This window comes from Haliotis cracherodii, unplaced genomic scaffold, assembly GCF_022045235.1.
Source record: "Haliotis cracherodii isolate W230 unplaced genomic scaffold, xgHalCrac1.p SCAF_1, whole genome shotgun sequence".
In the NCBI taxonomy this organism is placed as follows: Eukaryota; Metazoa; Mollusca; class Gastropoda; order Lepetellida; family Haliotidae; genus Haliotis; species Haliotis cracherodii.
Window position 1 is genome coordinate 50175779 of NW_027266264.1, and position 15507 is coordinate 50191285.

General features: G+C 38.4%; 1 protein-coding gene across 1 annotated transcript; it reads right to left on the reverse strand.

The window, feature by feature from the left end:
* Positions 1-6930: 6930 nt before the first annotated feature.
* LOC139456153 (26S proteasome non-ATPase regulatory subunit 10-like) lies at positions 6931-7590 on the reverse strand. The gene has a single exon (XM_071237703.1). The coding sequence runs from the start codon at positions 7588-7590 to the stop codon at positions 6931-6933; it is 660 nt and encodes a 219-aa protein (XP_071093804.1).
* Between the last annotated feature and the right edge of the window lie 7917 nt (positions 7591-15507).

The window sequence follows — 15507 nt, forward strand, 5'->3', positions numbered from 1 at the left end:
TTGTTTTTTTTGACAAGTCACTTCTTAGTACACCCAAAGATATACTGTTAGGCTCTGTATATATCAACCCAGAGAATTCACCGTGGTATCATGATAAATACATTAATTGTGGAATGTCTATTTTTCAAGATTCTCTTATGGATGTTTTGCAACAACTTGGTGACGTGTCTATTGTACTGGGGGCTGACTTCAAAGCTCGTACCGGTACGGATAAGGATTTCGATGAAGACGATATAATGAAAACTTTACAAAATTGTGATTTCTTATGTGACAGTCTACAGATGAAACGTTTATCAACTGATAAATCTGTTAATAAGTATGGGAAACTACTACTTAATCTGTGCTCTGTTTTAAATGTGAATATTGTGAATGGTCGAGCTGGTTAAGATGCGTCCGTTGGTGACAATACATTTCTTGCGTTAACAAGAGCGAGTGTAATAGATTATGTCATTGTGTCAAGTGATTTGTTTGCAATGTGCTCAGATTTTAATATCGGATTTCGAGTCACCGCATATGCCAGTCAGTTGTACATTTCAATCACGTGATTATGAATTCCACACCAGTCCGTCAGCTGATACCCACCTAGACGGGGAAGGTTTCAAAATTTTATGGAATAATAATTTTGCTGAAAGATCTAGAGACAATATCCTATCATCCGATATATCATATATGTTTAATGACTGCTTGACCGATATCGACCAAGCTGTTAAAGTTTTTACTGATGCTATTCACCAGGCTGCAGACTTCATGAAGAAAAAGAAGAAAACTTATCCTGTAAAATCAGATCAACCATGGTTTGACTCAGAATGGGATTTAAATCGATCAAAACCCTGAGGCTACTGAATTTATTTAGAAGTTCAAAGAACAGTGAATCACTACATCTATATATTACTCAAGGCAATAAATATAATAACCTAAGAAGGAGCTAAAAGAGACTATATAATGCATCTGTCAGAGAAATTTTACTAGCTAATATAAATATTTCAAATGAGTTTTGGACTAAAAAAAATATACAACCAAGTCGTCAAAAAAGGACAGTGTAAATATATAAGAATGGTTTTCGTATTTCAAGAACTTATTTGAACAAAGTGACGCTGATTTGCCAGAACAGACTGAAACTGCTGATACTGACTATAATGCTGATGATACGGCCGCCTGTATACTGGATTCTGCGATCACTCAAGAAGAGATACAAGAAGCAATCTATAAACTAAAAAAAACTCTATATCTCCAGGGGAAGATAACCTTATCTCAGAATTTTTCAAAACCTCCCCCGATATATTGTTGCCATACATCTAATTGTTGTTCAATGTCATTTTTTAATCATCTTATTTCCCTGAATCATGGAGTACAGGTATCATAATCCGGTTTTTTTAAAAGTAAGGTGATAAATCTGATCCTAATAATTATAGAGGTGTTTCCCTTTTAAGCACTTTAAGTAAACTTTATACATCAGTTCTTAATGCAAGATTAGTATTTTGGGCAAATTCGTGCGAGTCGAAAGCGGGATTTCGAAAAGGAAATAGCACAATAGATAATATTTTCATTTTATAAAGTATTATTCAACACTACCTTTCAAAAAAGCGTGGTCAATTTTATGCGCTTTTTGTGGACTTCAAAAAAGCTTTCGACTTTGTCAACAGATCTAAATTATGGTTTATATCAAAATACAGGGGAGTTTCACCCAAGATGTTAAATGCACTTGAATCTATAGTTGTGTGAAGGGACGTGTTAAATCAAATAACATATTATCTGAAAGTTGTGAATGTCTATACCACTATTGTGTGTTTTTGAGAATAAACTCTGTTCTCGGGAAAGGTTGCGCGTTGAGCGCCTTCATATCTTCTATTTTTATAAATGAGCTTGCTGAACAAATAGAATCTTCATTAACGCCATGGGGGCAGCTGCATCCTGATATCATACAAGCATTTTTGCTGTTATTTGCAGATGATATCGTCCTTTTTGTATACACTGTCTATAGGCTACAAAAACGAATTAATGTTTTAAGTTGTTTTTGTGATAAATACCACTCGTCTGTTAACTTAGCTAAAACTAAAATCGCTGATTTTAAAAATGGTGAAAATTTATCAAGAGTCGAAAACTGGTATTTTGACGAGCACCAGCTTGAATGTGTTTCATGCTCAGCTTGAATGTGTTTCATGCTACAAATACTTGGGATTATTATTCTCTAGATCACTACACATGTTAATAGTGCCTCAACTCAGGCAAAAAAGGTTCTGTGTGGAATTATTAAATCATTATATATGTTAAATCCATTACCTCATGATCTATTTTTAAAAATCTTTGATTCCAAAATCAACTCTGAAGTTCGGGGTGTTCATAATTACGAAGAATTAGAAATTGTACAAATGTTTGCCTGTAAGAGATTTTTTGTGTTAAGCAGTCATCCGTAAACAACGTTGTTAGAGGAGAATGCGGAAGATACCCAATGTACATATTTGCATTTAAACGTGTTGTTAAGTATTGGTAGAAAATAATGCATATGCCTGAATCACGTTTGGTAAAGAAATATTATAACTTATTGTTGTTAGACTGTAGTAATGGTAAAACTAACTGGACATCAAAAGTAAAACACATCCTATTCTCTACTGGTTTTGGTTTCATATGAGAACAACAATTTAAAAGTAATATCTCCAGCTTTCTGTCGGAATTTATACTCCGTCTAAAATTATCTTATGAATAAAATTGGCACGCAGCTCTTTCATCAAGCTCAAAATCAACTCTTTACAGTTTATTTTAAAAAACATATTTAAAAGAATTTTCAATTTTTAAACAGACACGTGCCCTTGCGCAATTTAAATGATGTTCCCACCAGCACCGAATTGAGACTGGGAGGGATAAAAAAAAAGAGTTAAAATCTGAAAGGTTGTATCTGGCTTGCAATCAAAATCAAATTGAAGATTAATTTCATTTTATAATAATTTGTGATCGATATGTACATTTAAGACGAAAATATATACCCAAAAAGTTTTACCTGTACCCCCCCCCCCATACATACGTTTAATATTTTAATGGCATCAAATAATGTATTAATCATTCAAAATATATCCGTATTCATTTACAAAGCAATGAAACTACGTCTTGTGTAAATCACCTAAAATTTACTTTTGTATTATAATGTTTTTCTCTCACTGTATACTCTGAAATGTATAATGGGCCTGTGGCCTACAATACCTAATGAATAAAGACTATAGGGACTTGGACAATCTTGCTAAAACTCGATTATGTTAAAGCTTTTAATATTTCTTTCTTACCTGATAATCTTGCACACTTACTGAAGTGATCTTTGTAACAACATGTTGTGTACAATGTACACATGCGACTACTCACAGTCAAATTTGAAACAGAAACTAAATGACACATTTCGTCAAAAACAATGTGTTATGAAAATAACTCATAACGATAGAAACTATTAAAAGGCAATTTCAATTATGTCTAAATAAAATTCACAAGTGGTGTCTCTTTAAATTTTCCAAATCAAAAACAAATTGTATTCATTTCTGCAGAAAATATATACCGCATAGGGATCCTGAACTATTTTTGAATGGCACCCCTTTCAAGGTTGTAAAGGAGGCCAAGTTCTTGGAACTTATTTCTGATAACCACTTAACTTACCTTCCGCATATTAAATACCTTAACGCTGAATGTCAGAAGGCACTCGATTTATTGAAAGCAGTATCTAATTCTAAGTGGGGAGGGGATCAGACAACCCTCTTACGGGTCACTGATCCGTTCAAAACTTGATTACGGCTTTGCATCGTCTATGCAAAACTAATTTACAAAAAAACTAGATGCTGTCCATCATCGGGGCTTGAGGCTTTGCCTTGGAGCCTTTAGAACGTCTCCCATTCATAGTCTGTACGTAGAAGCGGTTGAGCCTTCTCTTAAACAACGCCGTCTAACATTATATTTACAATACATCACTAAATTATTATTCTAATCAGTCAAGTCCAACTTTTGAATGCATATTCAATCCTCCTATAAAGATCTTTACAATTAGAAATCAACACTCACTCCACCACGCGGAATCAGAATAAGTTCAGCTATTTCGGTTTCTAATATTAAACTCCAAGAATTATACTCAAACTTTGCCATCTCCTCCTTGGCAAATGGTAAAGCCAGAAGTAGACCTTACATTAACAAAACTAAAGAAATCAGATAATAACCAATTGGTTTACCAAGAAGAATAAAATCAGTTAAGAAACACTTATGGCACTTATAAATCTAGATTTACAGATGGATCCATGGATGGTGGCGCAGTTGCTAGTGCCACTGTCATTGGATTCAAAACAATGTCTTCACGATTACCAGATAACAGTTCTACATTCACAGCAGAAGCAAACGCCATTTCTACAGCACTACAATATATCAATAACCAATCTAAACATAAAAAACAATTGATAATTTTTCAGATTCTCTTTTGTCCCTTTAGGTGATTAAATTATGTCTTCCAAACATCCACCTTTTATCCAAATTCCTGAATTAATCAATGATCTTTCTACTGGCCAATTTGACATCGTCCTTTGTTTGTTACCCAGCCACGTTGCTGTGACTGGTAACACAATGGCCGATGCTGCTAAAAAAACACTCAACCAATCTGTGACACCACTTCTTATCCCATACAGTGATTATAGACCTTCAATTAGATCTTACATCCGTGAACTTATGCAAAAGAAGTGGGACACCCAAGTAGGTGTGAATGCATTACATGACATAAAACCACATATCGCAGTTGAGTTGTGTGATTAATCAAATAAAGGTTTAACGCCCAATTCCTTTTTTTTCATGACTAGATGAACTGATGAAATCTTCGTCTTTAAATCGTTCATTTATTAAACCTGTTGCAATTTAATAGTTTCAAAGAAAATACATTGAATTTTTAAGAATTGTTTTAAATATAATCAAGTTGAATTAGATTTCGTAACTGAATGAGGGTTATGTGCATCCTTTCCCAACTTCGGATAGACCAATAAATAATCATAATCATGATATAAAAGGGGCAAAACCATTTCCATAACCATATGAAATATCTGTAAAAGCAGAATCCATTGTACGATTTCCACTATATTAGTGACTTGATAATACCAAATGTTTGCAAACCGGTGAACGTATCCTGCCCCACCGGTGGCACCCATCACAAACACATGCGAAGGCTATTCAAGTATTCCTGAACCAGCACAGGAACATATGGAACGATTCAAAATGGGGAACCGCTTTGGTGTCACTGATGCTTAAATGTTGGAAATGTCCTACACGTTTCTAGCATAGAAGAGGGAGATGATGATTACATTGCACTTAAGTAAATAAGCATTGACTTTGACATTGTAACAAAACTGTTATATACTCATACTGCTGTATGTTCAGTCATCGGAATTTACATAATATGCGGATAAGATCTTTATTTGGACGTAACTCCATAAAGTATTTCTGGATGCCGTAATCGTGAGCCTTCTAACATATGTAAATCCAGTTTCTAATAGCAACAAACGAACGTGCGTTATCCAGTTGTGGCTGCCGTTTTCATCCTGTGATTTCAACATTTCACAAAAAGATTTTGGGTACCATTGGGTACCATTTCTTTACACAACGACTAAAATAATTAACACATAATTAGGTTCTACCTACTTTAGCATGTACAATATCGTGAGATACTTTTAATAACACGTAAATTAATGAAGAAGAAACTATGAATCATTTCAATATTTGAACAAGTGTAACACCATACAAATTCTGCCATCAATCAGTTTTACGTCATCTGCAAATAAGAGCAGCATGATATCGTTTTATCTATCTGACAAAAACACCTCTAGCTCATTTAGTTTTAAAATATACGTAACTCGTGACCCAGCATACATCCGTAACGTACGCCATATGATGTGAATATTTCAGTTTTCGAATTTCCTATTCTACCTGAAGCTGACATATTTTTTCAAAATTCGAAACATTTTCTCATGGACACCTTTCCTCGGAAGTACAAACAAATGCATATTTCTGTCATCAAAGTCAAATGTCAAATATCAATGAAAGCTGCATTGACCAGTTTTGGTTTTTCTCAAATATGTTTAATATATTGACTGAAGATTGAGGATCAATATATCAGATTTAATAGCTGCTATTTTATAGTCAAACTCCCCAATACCGTCAGCGACGGGTTTTCTTATAACGAGGATTTGTCAGGGAGAATGTGTAGAAAGAAAATATTGAAATTTTCATTTACTTTTAAAAATACAACATGATTGAGCAAACTGTCGTATTCTCCTTGCTGGGGCTACATGGCATAAATAACAAGGAAACAGATTTACAAGCTTCCCAGTGTCTCTCTGCAAACTTTCGACAAAGTCGAAAATATCGAATTGTTCACAAACTATCATGAATGTGTTGTCTTGCAGATATGAGTGTATAACTTGGGCGTTCCACACACAAACACACATTGACGCTGAACAGTGGAGAAAGTGTCGTGGTGGGTACATGCAGGCGTTCCTAGTCTTTGGATCTGGCGCACGGTCGTCTTCCTAGTAGGCGAACCATGAAGATCCGGGGTAGAATAGGTCTTCAGCAACCCATGCTTGCCGTAAAAAGGCGACTATGTTTGTCGTAAGAGGCGACCAACGGGATCGGGTCAGGTTAGCTGATTTGTTTGATGCATGGCATTGATTCCAATTGCGTGTATCGATGCTCATGGTATTAATCACTGGATTGTCAGGCCCAAACTCGATTATTTACAGACCGTCGTCATATAGCTGGAATATTGCTGAGTGCGATACCAACCAAACAACCCTAGTAGGCTGTAAGACGTTACCTGGATAACACGGACGCCGCTCCCACTGGGCCAACGGTGACTACGATTCGGGGATCCCCGGTGCATGGGTGGTAGTCTGTCGATTACTAATCTTTCTGATTTCATCATTTTCAAGGACATATACTTCTCCATTTATCACTGGTGGATCCACCATCAATAGTGCTGCTTTCTCCTCTGGCAAGGTAGTGTAGAACAATACAGTTTTTAGCATCTTTGATCCACGGGTCAGCCTTGAAATGAAGAAGCAGATGTATGCAGTCAATGCTTTGACAAATGGCAGCAAGATGAAGGGCTGTCATCCCTTCTTTTTCTTTGATAGACTGGTTAGCACCTCGCTGAAGTAACATCTGAGCTCCCTTTACAAGTTCGTACCTTGCAACATAATGAAGAGCCGTTTGACCTTCAGGATTTTGCATATCCAGGAAATCACTGCTGAGTTGTGCCAACACCTCCAGGACAGAATCCCTGTAGACATTACTTGCACAAAGTACATGCAAAACGGACTGGTCATACACATCTACATGCTTATGATTGAACTGCTGTTCTAACAATTCTTCCACAGTTTCAGCATTCCTAGAAAGTACCGCTGAAAACAAGGCTGTTCTTCCATGTGTATCCACAACATCAACAGGTGCATGCTGTTCATGGAGAAGATACACCAACTTCTCAACAGGATCAATATCGGACAAAGCTGCTATGTGTACAAGAGAACTATGAGTTTCATCTGTTATGTCAACATTTGCGCCGTTTTCACACAAATGTGTTACCATATCAATATCACGATTCATAACTGCCTCAAACAGAACTTCTGGATGGACATCAGCGCCTTTGTTGCAGAGTAGTTTGACGTTTTCGATGCCCTCATATTGAACAGCTGTAAACAGACATGTCACATTTTTCGACCTTGGTGGTTTATTTCACTCCCAGCATCAAGAAGAACCCGCATGGTATTATTACTGATCCTGAACGGCATGGTTAGAGGCGTGTAACCAAAAGAGCATTGCATTGCATTGACAGAGGCATTCGCTTCAAGCAAAGCACAGACACATTCAAATCTATCTTCTGTTGCAGCAAGATGGAGGGGGATTGGCATTTCATCATCTTGCACATCTACTTCAGCGCCAATGCTTACCAAGAATTTCACGGATTGTGCATTACCATGTCTTGGTGCATAATGAAGCGGCGCCCTATCCAAAAAATCCCGTTTGTTTACCAAATAGTTACTATTTTTAACATGTTCAGATTCACCTTCTTCTTTTGTTGTTAATTGCTCTGAAGAGTTGTGTGTATTGAGCACACCAGTGATCTGATGCACTGTCAAAAGTTTTGCATATACCATTTCTAATTTCTCAGAACTTTTTCGATTAGACTTTGCTGCCATGTGAAGTACAGTGGCTTTTGATGGAATGGCTTCTGTAACAGGTAAACTGGCATCATGTTCAAGGAGCAACGATGTACATTCCACTCCACCATATTCCAGCGTCTCCCTTAGTGGGGTGCTTGAGACATGTTTCTGCATTTTGTCAACATTGACATGTGGATACACCTTAAAGACACATCTCAGAGCAGCTGGTGATACATGACTTGCAGCACGATATAAGAGAAACTCAGGATCAACGTTGCATCCTGTTCTCAGTAGTTGCTCCAGAATAGCCTCATATGTATCATCAATAGTGTAGATCGTAGAAAAAACATCAAAAAGAAGCTTCACACACTCACTGAAAACCTCAAGCTGATCTTTTGTTCCATGTTTGAGAATCAGTTCAACCACTGTTGTTTGTTTCCTTTAAGGGTTGCAAGAGTAAGTGAGACTGGAAAATCAACCATCCTTATGTACTTCACGTCTGGTGAAAAGACAATTGTGCGTATCATACTAAGGTCTTGTGACACTACACACAGTGCTCGAAAACACGTGGTATCAGGAACCACTCCCATGCTTAGCAATAATCCACATATGTTGGGATGGGAGCCATTATATGCTGCAAGCGATGACCTGTGCGAGGGCCTTAGAGTGTAGATACACCGTCGAGAAAGGTAGGGGCAAGCACACAAGTTCAGTATTACCCTTCAGTGTCATACAGGACAGCATATTGCCACACTGAAACAATGTAATGTCTCTGTCGTGTATTGTTGGGCCATGTACATCAACTGGCAATGTGTGAATAAACCTAACATTGAACAATTTCGATAGCACATTGTCATCCAAGTTTTTTTCTTGCAAAGACGGGTGACCAAGCACATCAACACATTCATCTGACAACATAATATCTGTGATTCTATCTGCCAAAGGACCATTGCAACCACTTTGAGGTATAATCATGTCTTCACTATGAGGTGCTTGAAGTTTTTCTGTTCTCACCTTCTCTACCAGCAACACTGCAGGACATACTCTGACACATCGCTTATGGTATGATTGGGCTACCTTCACAAACAAAACATCGAAAATGGACTGATGTGAAAAGTTGCACTATCTGTCCATAGTAGTGAGATATATGCCACTAAGTAATAACGCCTTCTGTTTAATGCATGCCCGTGAAGGCATGCATCCATGTTGACACATATCACACAGTGCCTGAACAATATTCCGAAAGTGTTCTGATGGTTTGGGTGACTCCAATAAATCCATAGCCAACTGACCTTTATACATCATCACCAGTAGCAATACAAAATACCCAGTAGGGTCACTTTCCTCTAGAATGTTTATTTCTTGAACCAAAAACTGAAAAGGTTTGAAGAAAAATTGCTTTCCTTGGGATTTGCTTGTCTGCTGCAGGCAAAGAAATGACATCACTGTGGAAATCCAACAGAAGTATGCGTTGCCGCTGCTATTTCATCAATGTCCTGTCCAATGAGGCTAGTGTTTTTCCGTTCACAGAACACCTTCAAAAACCTATTTTTCTCATTTACTCTTAACCTACATGTATCTTTATCTAGAGTTACACATTTTATACCCTGCATAAGAATATTTGAATTCACTTGCTTTGCACATTGATTATAAACATCTGGTCTTGACGTTAAGATGAGAAAGACGTGTCCTTTTTCCACAATTGGCCACATGATACTGAACATGCTCAACCATTTATCAACTAGTGGTTAAACTAGATTACTGGAACCGAATATATTATCCAGCATAAGGATATATTTTGTCTCCCCTGATTTGGGAATCATATTCCATTGAGTTGGAGATGTAAGTATTAGAGGTATCTTACCAGTGTCTGGAGGCCAATGTTTGACTTTCCAGAGCCAGATATTCCTTTAATGAATAAACACCCGAACTGCTGTAGGAACACGTGGGATGTTCTCTCAGCAAATGTGGATATATGCTTCTTTGAATCTTCATACATCAATTGTCTTCTAGTTGACTCTGAGAAAACAAAAGGTGAGTAAGTAAATAATGTCTTACGTGGTTTTAGTCAAACAATATCACGATGGGGACATAAGAAATGGGTTTCACATATTGTACCCGTATTGTACGTTTGCATTGAAGTGGCCATCAGCGTGACAAGCGAATGCTTTCCCACAAGGCCAACCCATTGACACTGAAAATACAAAAGGGACCACCAAAACATTAAGGGGAAAGTGTTGTACAAACTAGAACGAGGCATTGGAGTTTCAGACCAGAACGACGTCGTAATTCGTTTTGTGGAGTCGCGTCCTTCAGAAACCTGTTATTGAGGGTCCCAGATTTGCCCTGGAGTGTTTTAGCCTTGTCAGTACCATAGCTACTCACTCACAAATAAGAAAGCACGATAAATGACAAAAGGAGACACAAACACAAACAGTGCATAGAAATGATGAACCAAAAGATTCGATACGACAAATGATCATACGAACTACAATGAAGAGGACATTTGAAATGATGTAAATTAATTTTAAAAATATCTGTATCTGTATCTTTCACTTTGTGTGAGTTCATTGGAGTATGAACCTTCTCAGCGCAAGGGCCAAACTGAACTTCGAAGCTTGCGCATGTCAGTTTCGCGGTCATTTAGTAATTAGTAAAATGAATTGCACATTTTGATACTTCTGTGTCTTTGCTTTTATATGGAATAAAATGAAGTATCACAACATTCTAGAAATTCATCTGCAGTGACTGTTGTACAAATCACGGCATGGAGGCATGTTATGGAAATTATAATAATTTATTTTCTTGAACAGATACACTGGAAGGTACACTGAACTCAGGTATGTTTTGATAATTGTGAAAGGCCGCAAATAAATGAAGCGCTCGTACAATATTTAATGGCCTCACGCACCATCGGGATGATTTAGTAAATTAGTGTTACCTCCCCAGTGTAAATGTAATGTATGACAGCATGCATGCATAAATTTTAATTATTAAAATTTTATGGTATTGGCACCAGTAGAGCTTTCTTTTGCACAATCCGTTTATTTAGCTACCATATTAAAGAAATAAATGACGAGTGGGAGTTGTTTATCGTTCAAACACTGCAGTGCAAATAAACCATGCGGTGGCAACAAAAACATTTTGTACAGTCTTTTTAAGGATGGCAATAATTGTTCAAGTATTAAAACATTTACCCTTATTTAAATAATTATGACTCCCCGAATACAATCCTACCTCGGCAATGTCAATGTCGGACACACTCGGTTTTATGTACAGGGAGGGTAAGTTTGGTATTCTCACAATTTTCACGTCGATTATCTGCACCTTTTCTCCCAATACCGATTGTCATATCTCTCCCACTTAGAGTGCGAGCGTTCAGCCACTGCGCCTATCTGCGTAGCCCAGCTATATCTGTGGGGAACAACTCACTGGACACTTAGCTCTAAAAAGTAAAGTCGTCAAATATATGACGTCATCAAGTAGCGAGCGCATGTTCGAATCTCGAGAAATGACATCATGATAGAACAATATTTTATCGTGAAACAAACCACGCTTCATGCTTCATTGTTCTTTGCAATTTATCACGTAGCTATCTTATATATGAGTATAAACAACAACTGCCATTGATAGATGTCGGTTTACATGAGAGGCCACAAGCATGAAGCATATCGAGGAGTATGAAGGAGTTGCAGTGAGTATGCAGTAGAATACAAACAAACAAACTTTTGCAACGTTCTGGATTGTTCTTGACTTTTCAATAGTGATTCAAATACTGATACGTAAGCGAGTATAATTTAGCCAGATACATGTACGTTCATCTTATGTCATCATAATGTGGACTTCAAGAGAACTCAGGGTCGATAACATGTAAAACACAACGCTGACAAATTCGTAGAAAGATCGTTATGGCTGCCATGGCCAATGCTGGTTTTAACATGAAACACCCCGAAAAAGCAAATCATAATTGTCAGGGTACCTAATATTGCATACGTCATCAAACACCGTTATGATAATTTGCAGAGGAATGCAGTTCAATAAAAACTTACCAATTATATTTTCCAGGGTACCTTAACCTGCAATGAAAAAACAATGGCCAGAGATTAATGTAAATCTGGTTTAAATTTACAGACGGCATGTTCAGTACAGAGCATTTTTGTACATATGTCACTAGCATGGCTAAATGTTGTCTTTGCAAATAAAGTTGTCAGTTGTAAGTATTTTCTGTAGACAAAATAGCAGAACATACAAGAAACATATGACCTTATTTCGGTGTTGGTTGAAGCCCACAAATTATTGTAATTTGTTCAATAAACCATAAACATGAACTTGTTATCGTAATACCCTGTAAAAACATTTCGTTAATGTTACAGTATGTTTGTTGTCACGTTTGGTAAATGCTTTCGTATACAAAAGGAATAAAAACTGCTCCTTTTCATCAAACTGTAACAGATTACAATTTATCATCCAAATCTGGTTCCCACAGGGTGTATCAATTGGGTGAGATCAAGCTATATCTACATTGTAGATTCGCTGCAATGAAATTGCATCACAATGCTTTGCAGACCATTGTGACATCATTGGTTATCATGACGTCACAATCAAATGACATTACTAATGGCTCTACTATTGAAGCTGTTAGCAGTACTTTTTACACTTAAGACACTGTTTATTATTGTCTACAAACTGAAAAAGCTGGAAGAATAATTTTGAATGATAAATAAAATCTCACACTCATGTCATTGGATATCAAATATATCAAAACTCGTTGATATATTCAATATCAAAAGACACTCGGGTGAGATTCTCTGTATATACATGTACTTAGTTAAGCGCTACCATATATTTTCGACATCGTCTCATGCCATGAATTAGTCTCTGGCTAGTCTGTCGTGGCACTAACTGCCATTCCTAATGCAGACCAGCATCCAATTCTGCTGAAGTTCGCAGGGCAGGATCTCTTTGACGGCTTTTATGCCCAAGAATGTCCCACCGGTGCTCCATAGGGTTCAGATCCGGACCATGGCCTCCTGATGAAGAAACTCGACAACAGCTCTTGATCTGTTCGGTTGAACGTTAGCGTCCATGTACACAGGTCGAGTCTTAAGAGATGGTTGTCGACATGTGGCACTACGTTTGGATCAAGAATGCCATTGCGATATTTCTCCCCGTTGAGCGTGCCCGGTACTGTCATAAGGACCAGTTTGCAAGCATATGAACCACGCCCCACGCCCCACGCCCCACGCCCCATATCATCACCGATTCCCCCACTACCTTGATGGGTAGTCGGGGCGAATCGCCTCTGATCTGGTCTCCAACGAACTCTGCCATCGGTAACAGGCAATAACATCCTTCGCTTATCAGACCTATGAATACCACGCCAGGAAGCCAAATTCAAACCCAGCACCAGATCAGGGGTTCACGGATATGTCTGTCATTCAAACATTGACGTTTGGCTGCACTACGAGTTCGTTATCCCGCCGCCTTGCTAACCGTCATGACAGAAAGTAGTCTGTGAGTATGCCATTGGTTCCTTAATTGAAGGGCACTTTCACAGGGGACACGCCTTACAGGTTTCAGCATTGCTCGGTCATCAGGGTTACACATTTGTCTTGGTCTTGGTTTGGTCTTGGTTTGGTCTTGGTTTGATGTAATTAGTGTGGGCATAAGTCTGTACCAATTTGGTGATAACGACGCGAGTGAGTGAGTGAGTTGGGTTTAACGCCGCTTTTTAACAGTACTCCGGTTATATCACGGCGGGGGCGGTCGGGTAGCCTAGTGGTTAAAGCGTTCGCTCGTCACGCCGAAGACCCGGGTTCGATTCCCGACATGGGTACAATGTGTGAAGCCAATTTCTGGTGTCCCCCGCCGTGATATTGCTGGAATATTGCTAAAAGCGGCGTAAAACCATATTCACTCACTATATCACGGCGTGTCAGATTTATTTGTGAGGAAAGCCCGAAGTGATGCAGGTCTCAGACGTTTAGCACTTCGGTGAAACCCACGAGCACGTGTATAGTGCTGCCAAACCTAGTAACATAATCGGGGCGAACCGGGATTCGAACCCACAATCATAGATTTCTGGCGAACCCTAAGGAGGCAACTCTGCACAGCGAATCGCGGCGCCTTAGACGACTAGGCCACCCGTGCCCCGATAACGCAATGATATCACCCTAGCTATCTAACAATAGCGCTGCATGACACACCACCATTGTTCTTTCCAGTTTTTCTTCATCTTTCACTTGTAGACAATCAGCACCTCGCCATTCCTCAATGACACCTGACAATATAGTGTACTCTCACATACATCAACTGCGACAGGAACATAGATAATTATTGGTTATCACCTTGCACGTCCCCGGTATTCCCGGGCAGCAAACGGGACGTAAGCAACGTGCATGGCGACTGATCAAATAAATCTATGGAATACTGCTTGTGTTATCAGGTTAGTCAATTTCAAACTTTCATACATTCAAACCAAACTTCTACACACATCTAATTTTACTGATGTAATTTTACTGGTGTTTAACTGTTTTTACTAAGTATATATTTGTTTCAATATCGTAATAGACTCGTTGATACAATGTCCTTGTCGTAAAAGTGGTGGATTGAAACGCAAAGTCACTATATAATGTATAAATGAAACTAAATTTTCGGACGTTTTCGGACGCTTAAGGAACATTCGTAGTGTTCTCTTTATTCACATGAACAACTGTAATACATCTCATTAACTTGTGAAAGACAGCTTTCTAGTCGAGAAGTCTTGGGAGCCGAGCTTGTGGAATCCTGGCCCACTCCTGCCATGCGTGTAACAGTTGCTGAAGCGTTGACGTTGACGTTGACGTTGACGTACCTGTCTATCGAGATCATCCCACAATTGTTCTCTGGAATTAACATCTGTCGATTTTGAAGGTCATAGGGTAAGTAAACGTTCTCGTTATGTAGATAGTCAACCGTGTCACGTGCGGTATGCGACCTGGCATCATCTACACCATTTCCCTCTGACGGTCACTCAACCGCTGTTCTTACCACCTATACGTTTCGTTTTTGGGAGAGTGTAGTTGGGACATAGCAGAGGGCAGCGATAACCAACAAACCATAACGTTAACGAAACAACACATATTTCAACTTTCTGCTTCCTTGAGACATTATAGTATTTCACATAAAATACAATTAAACATCGCTTGACAAAACCGAAACACGGACATCTGAAATGCCCCCAAAGGCTTTATACGTCACACAGAAACTTCATCCGGGCTCAGTGTCTGACAAAATTACGTCAAGGGTAAAATACGACTGTCTACTTCCTTATCGGCAGGAAATTTATAGCATGTGTCAAATG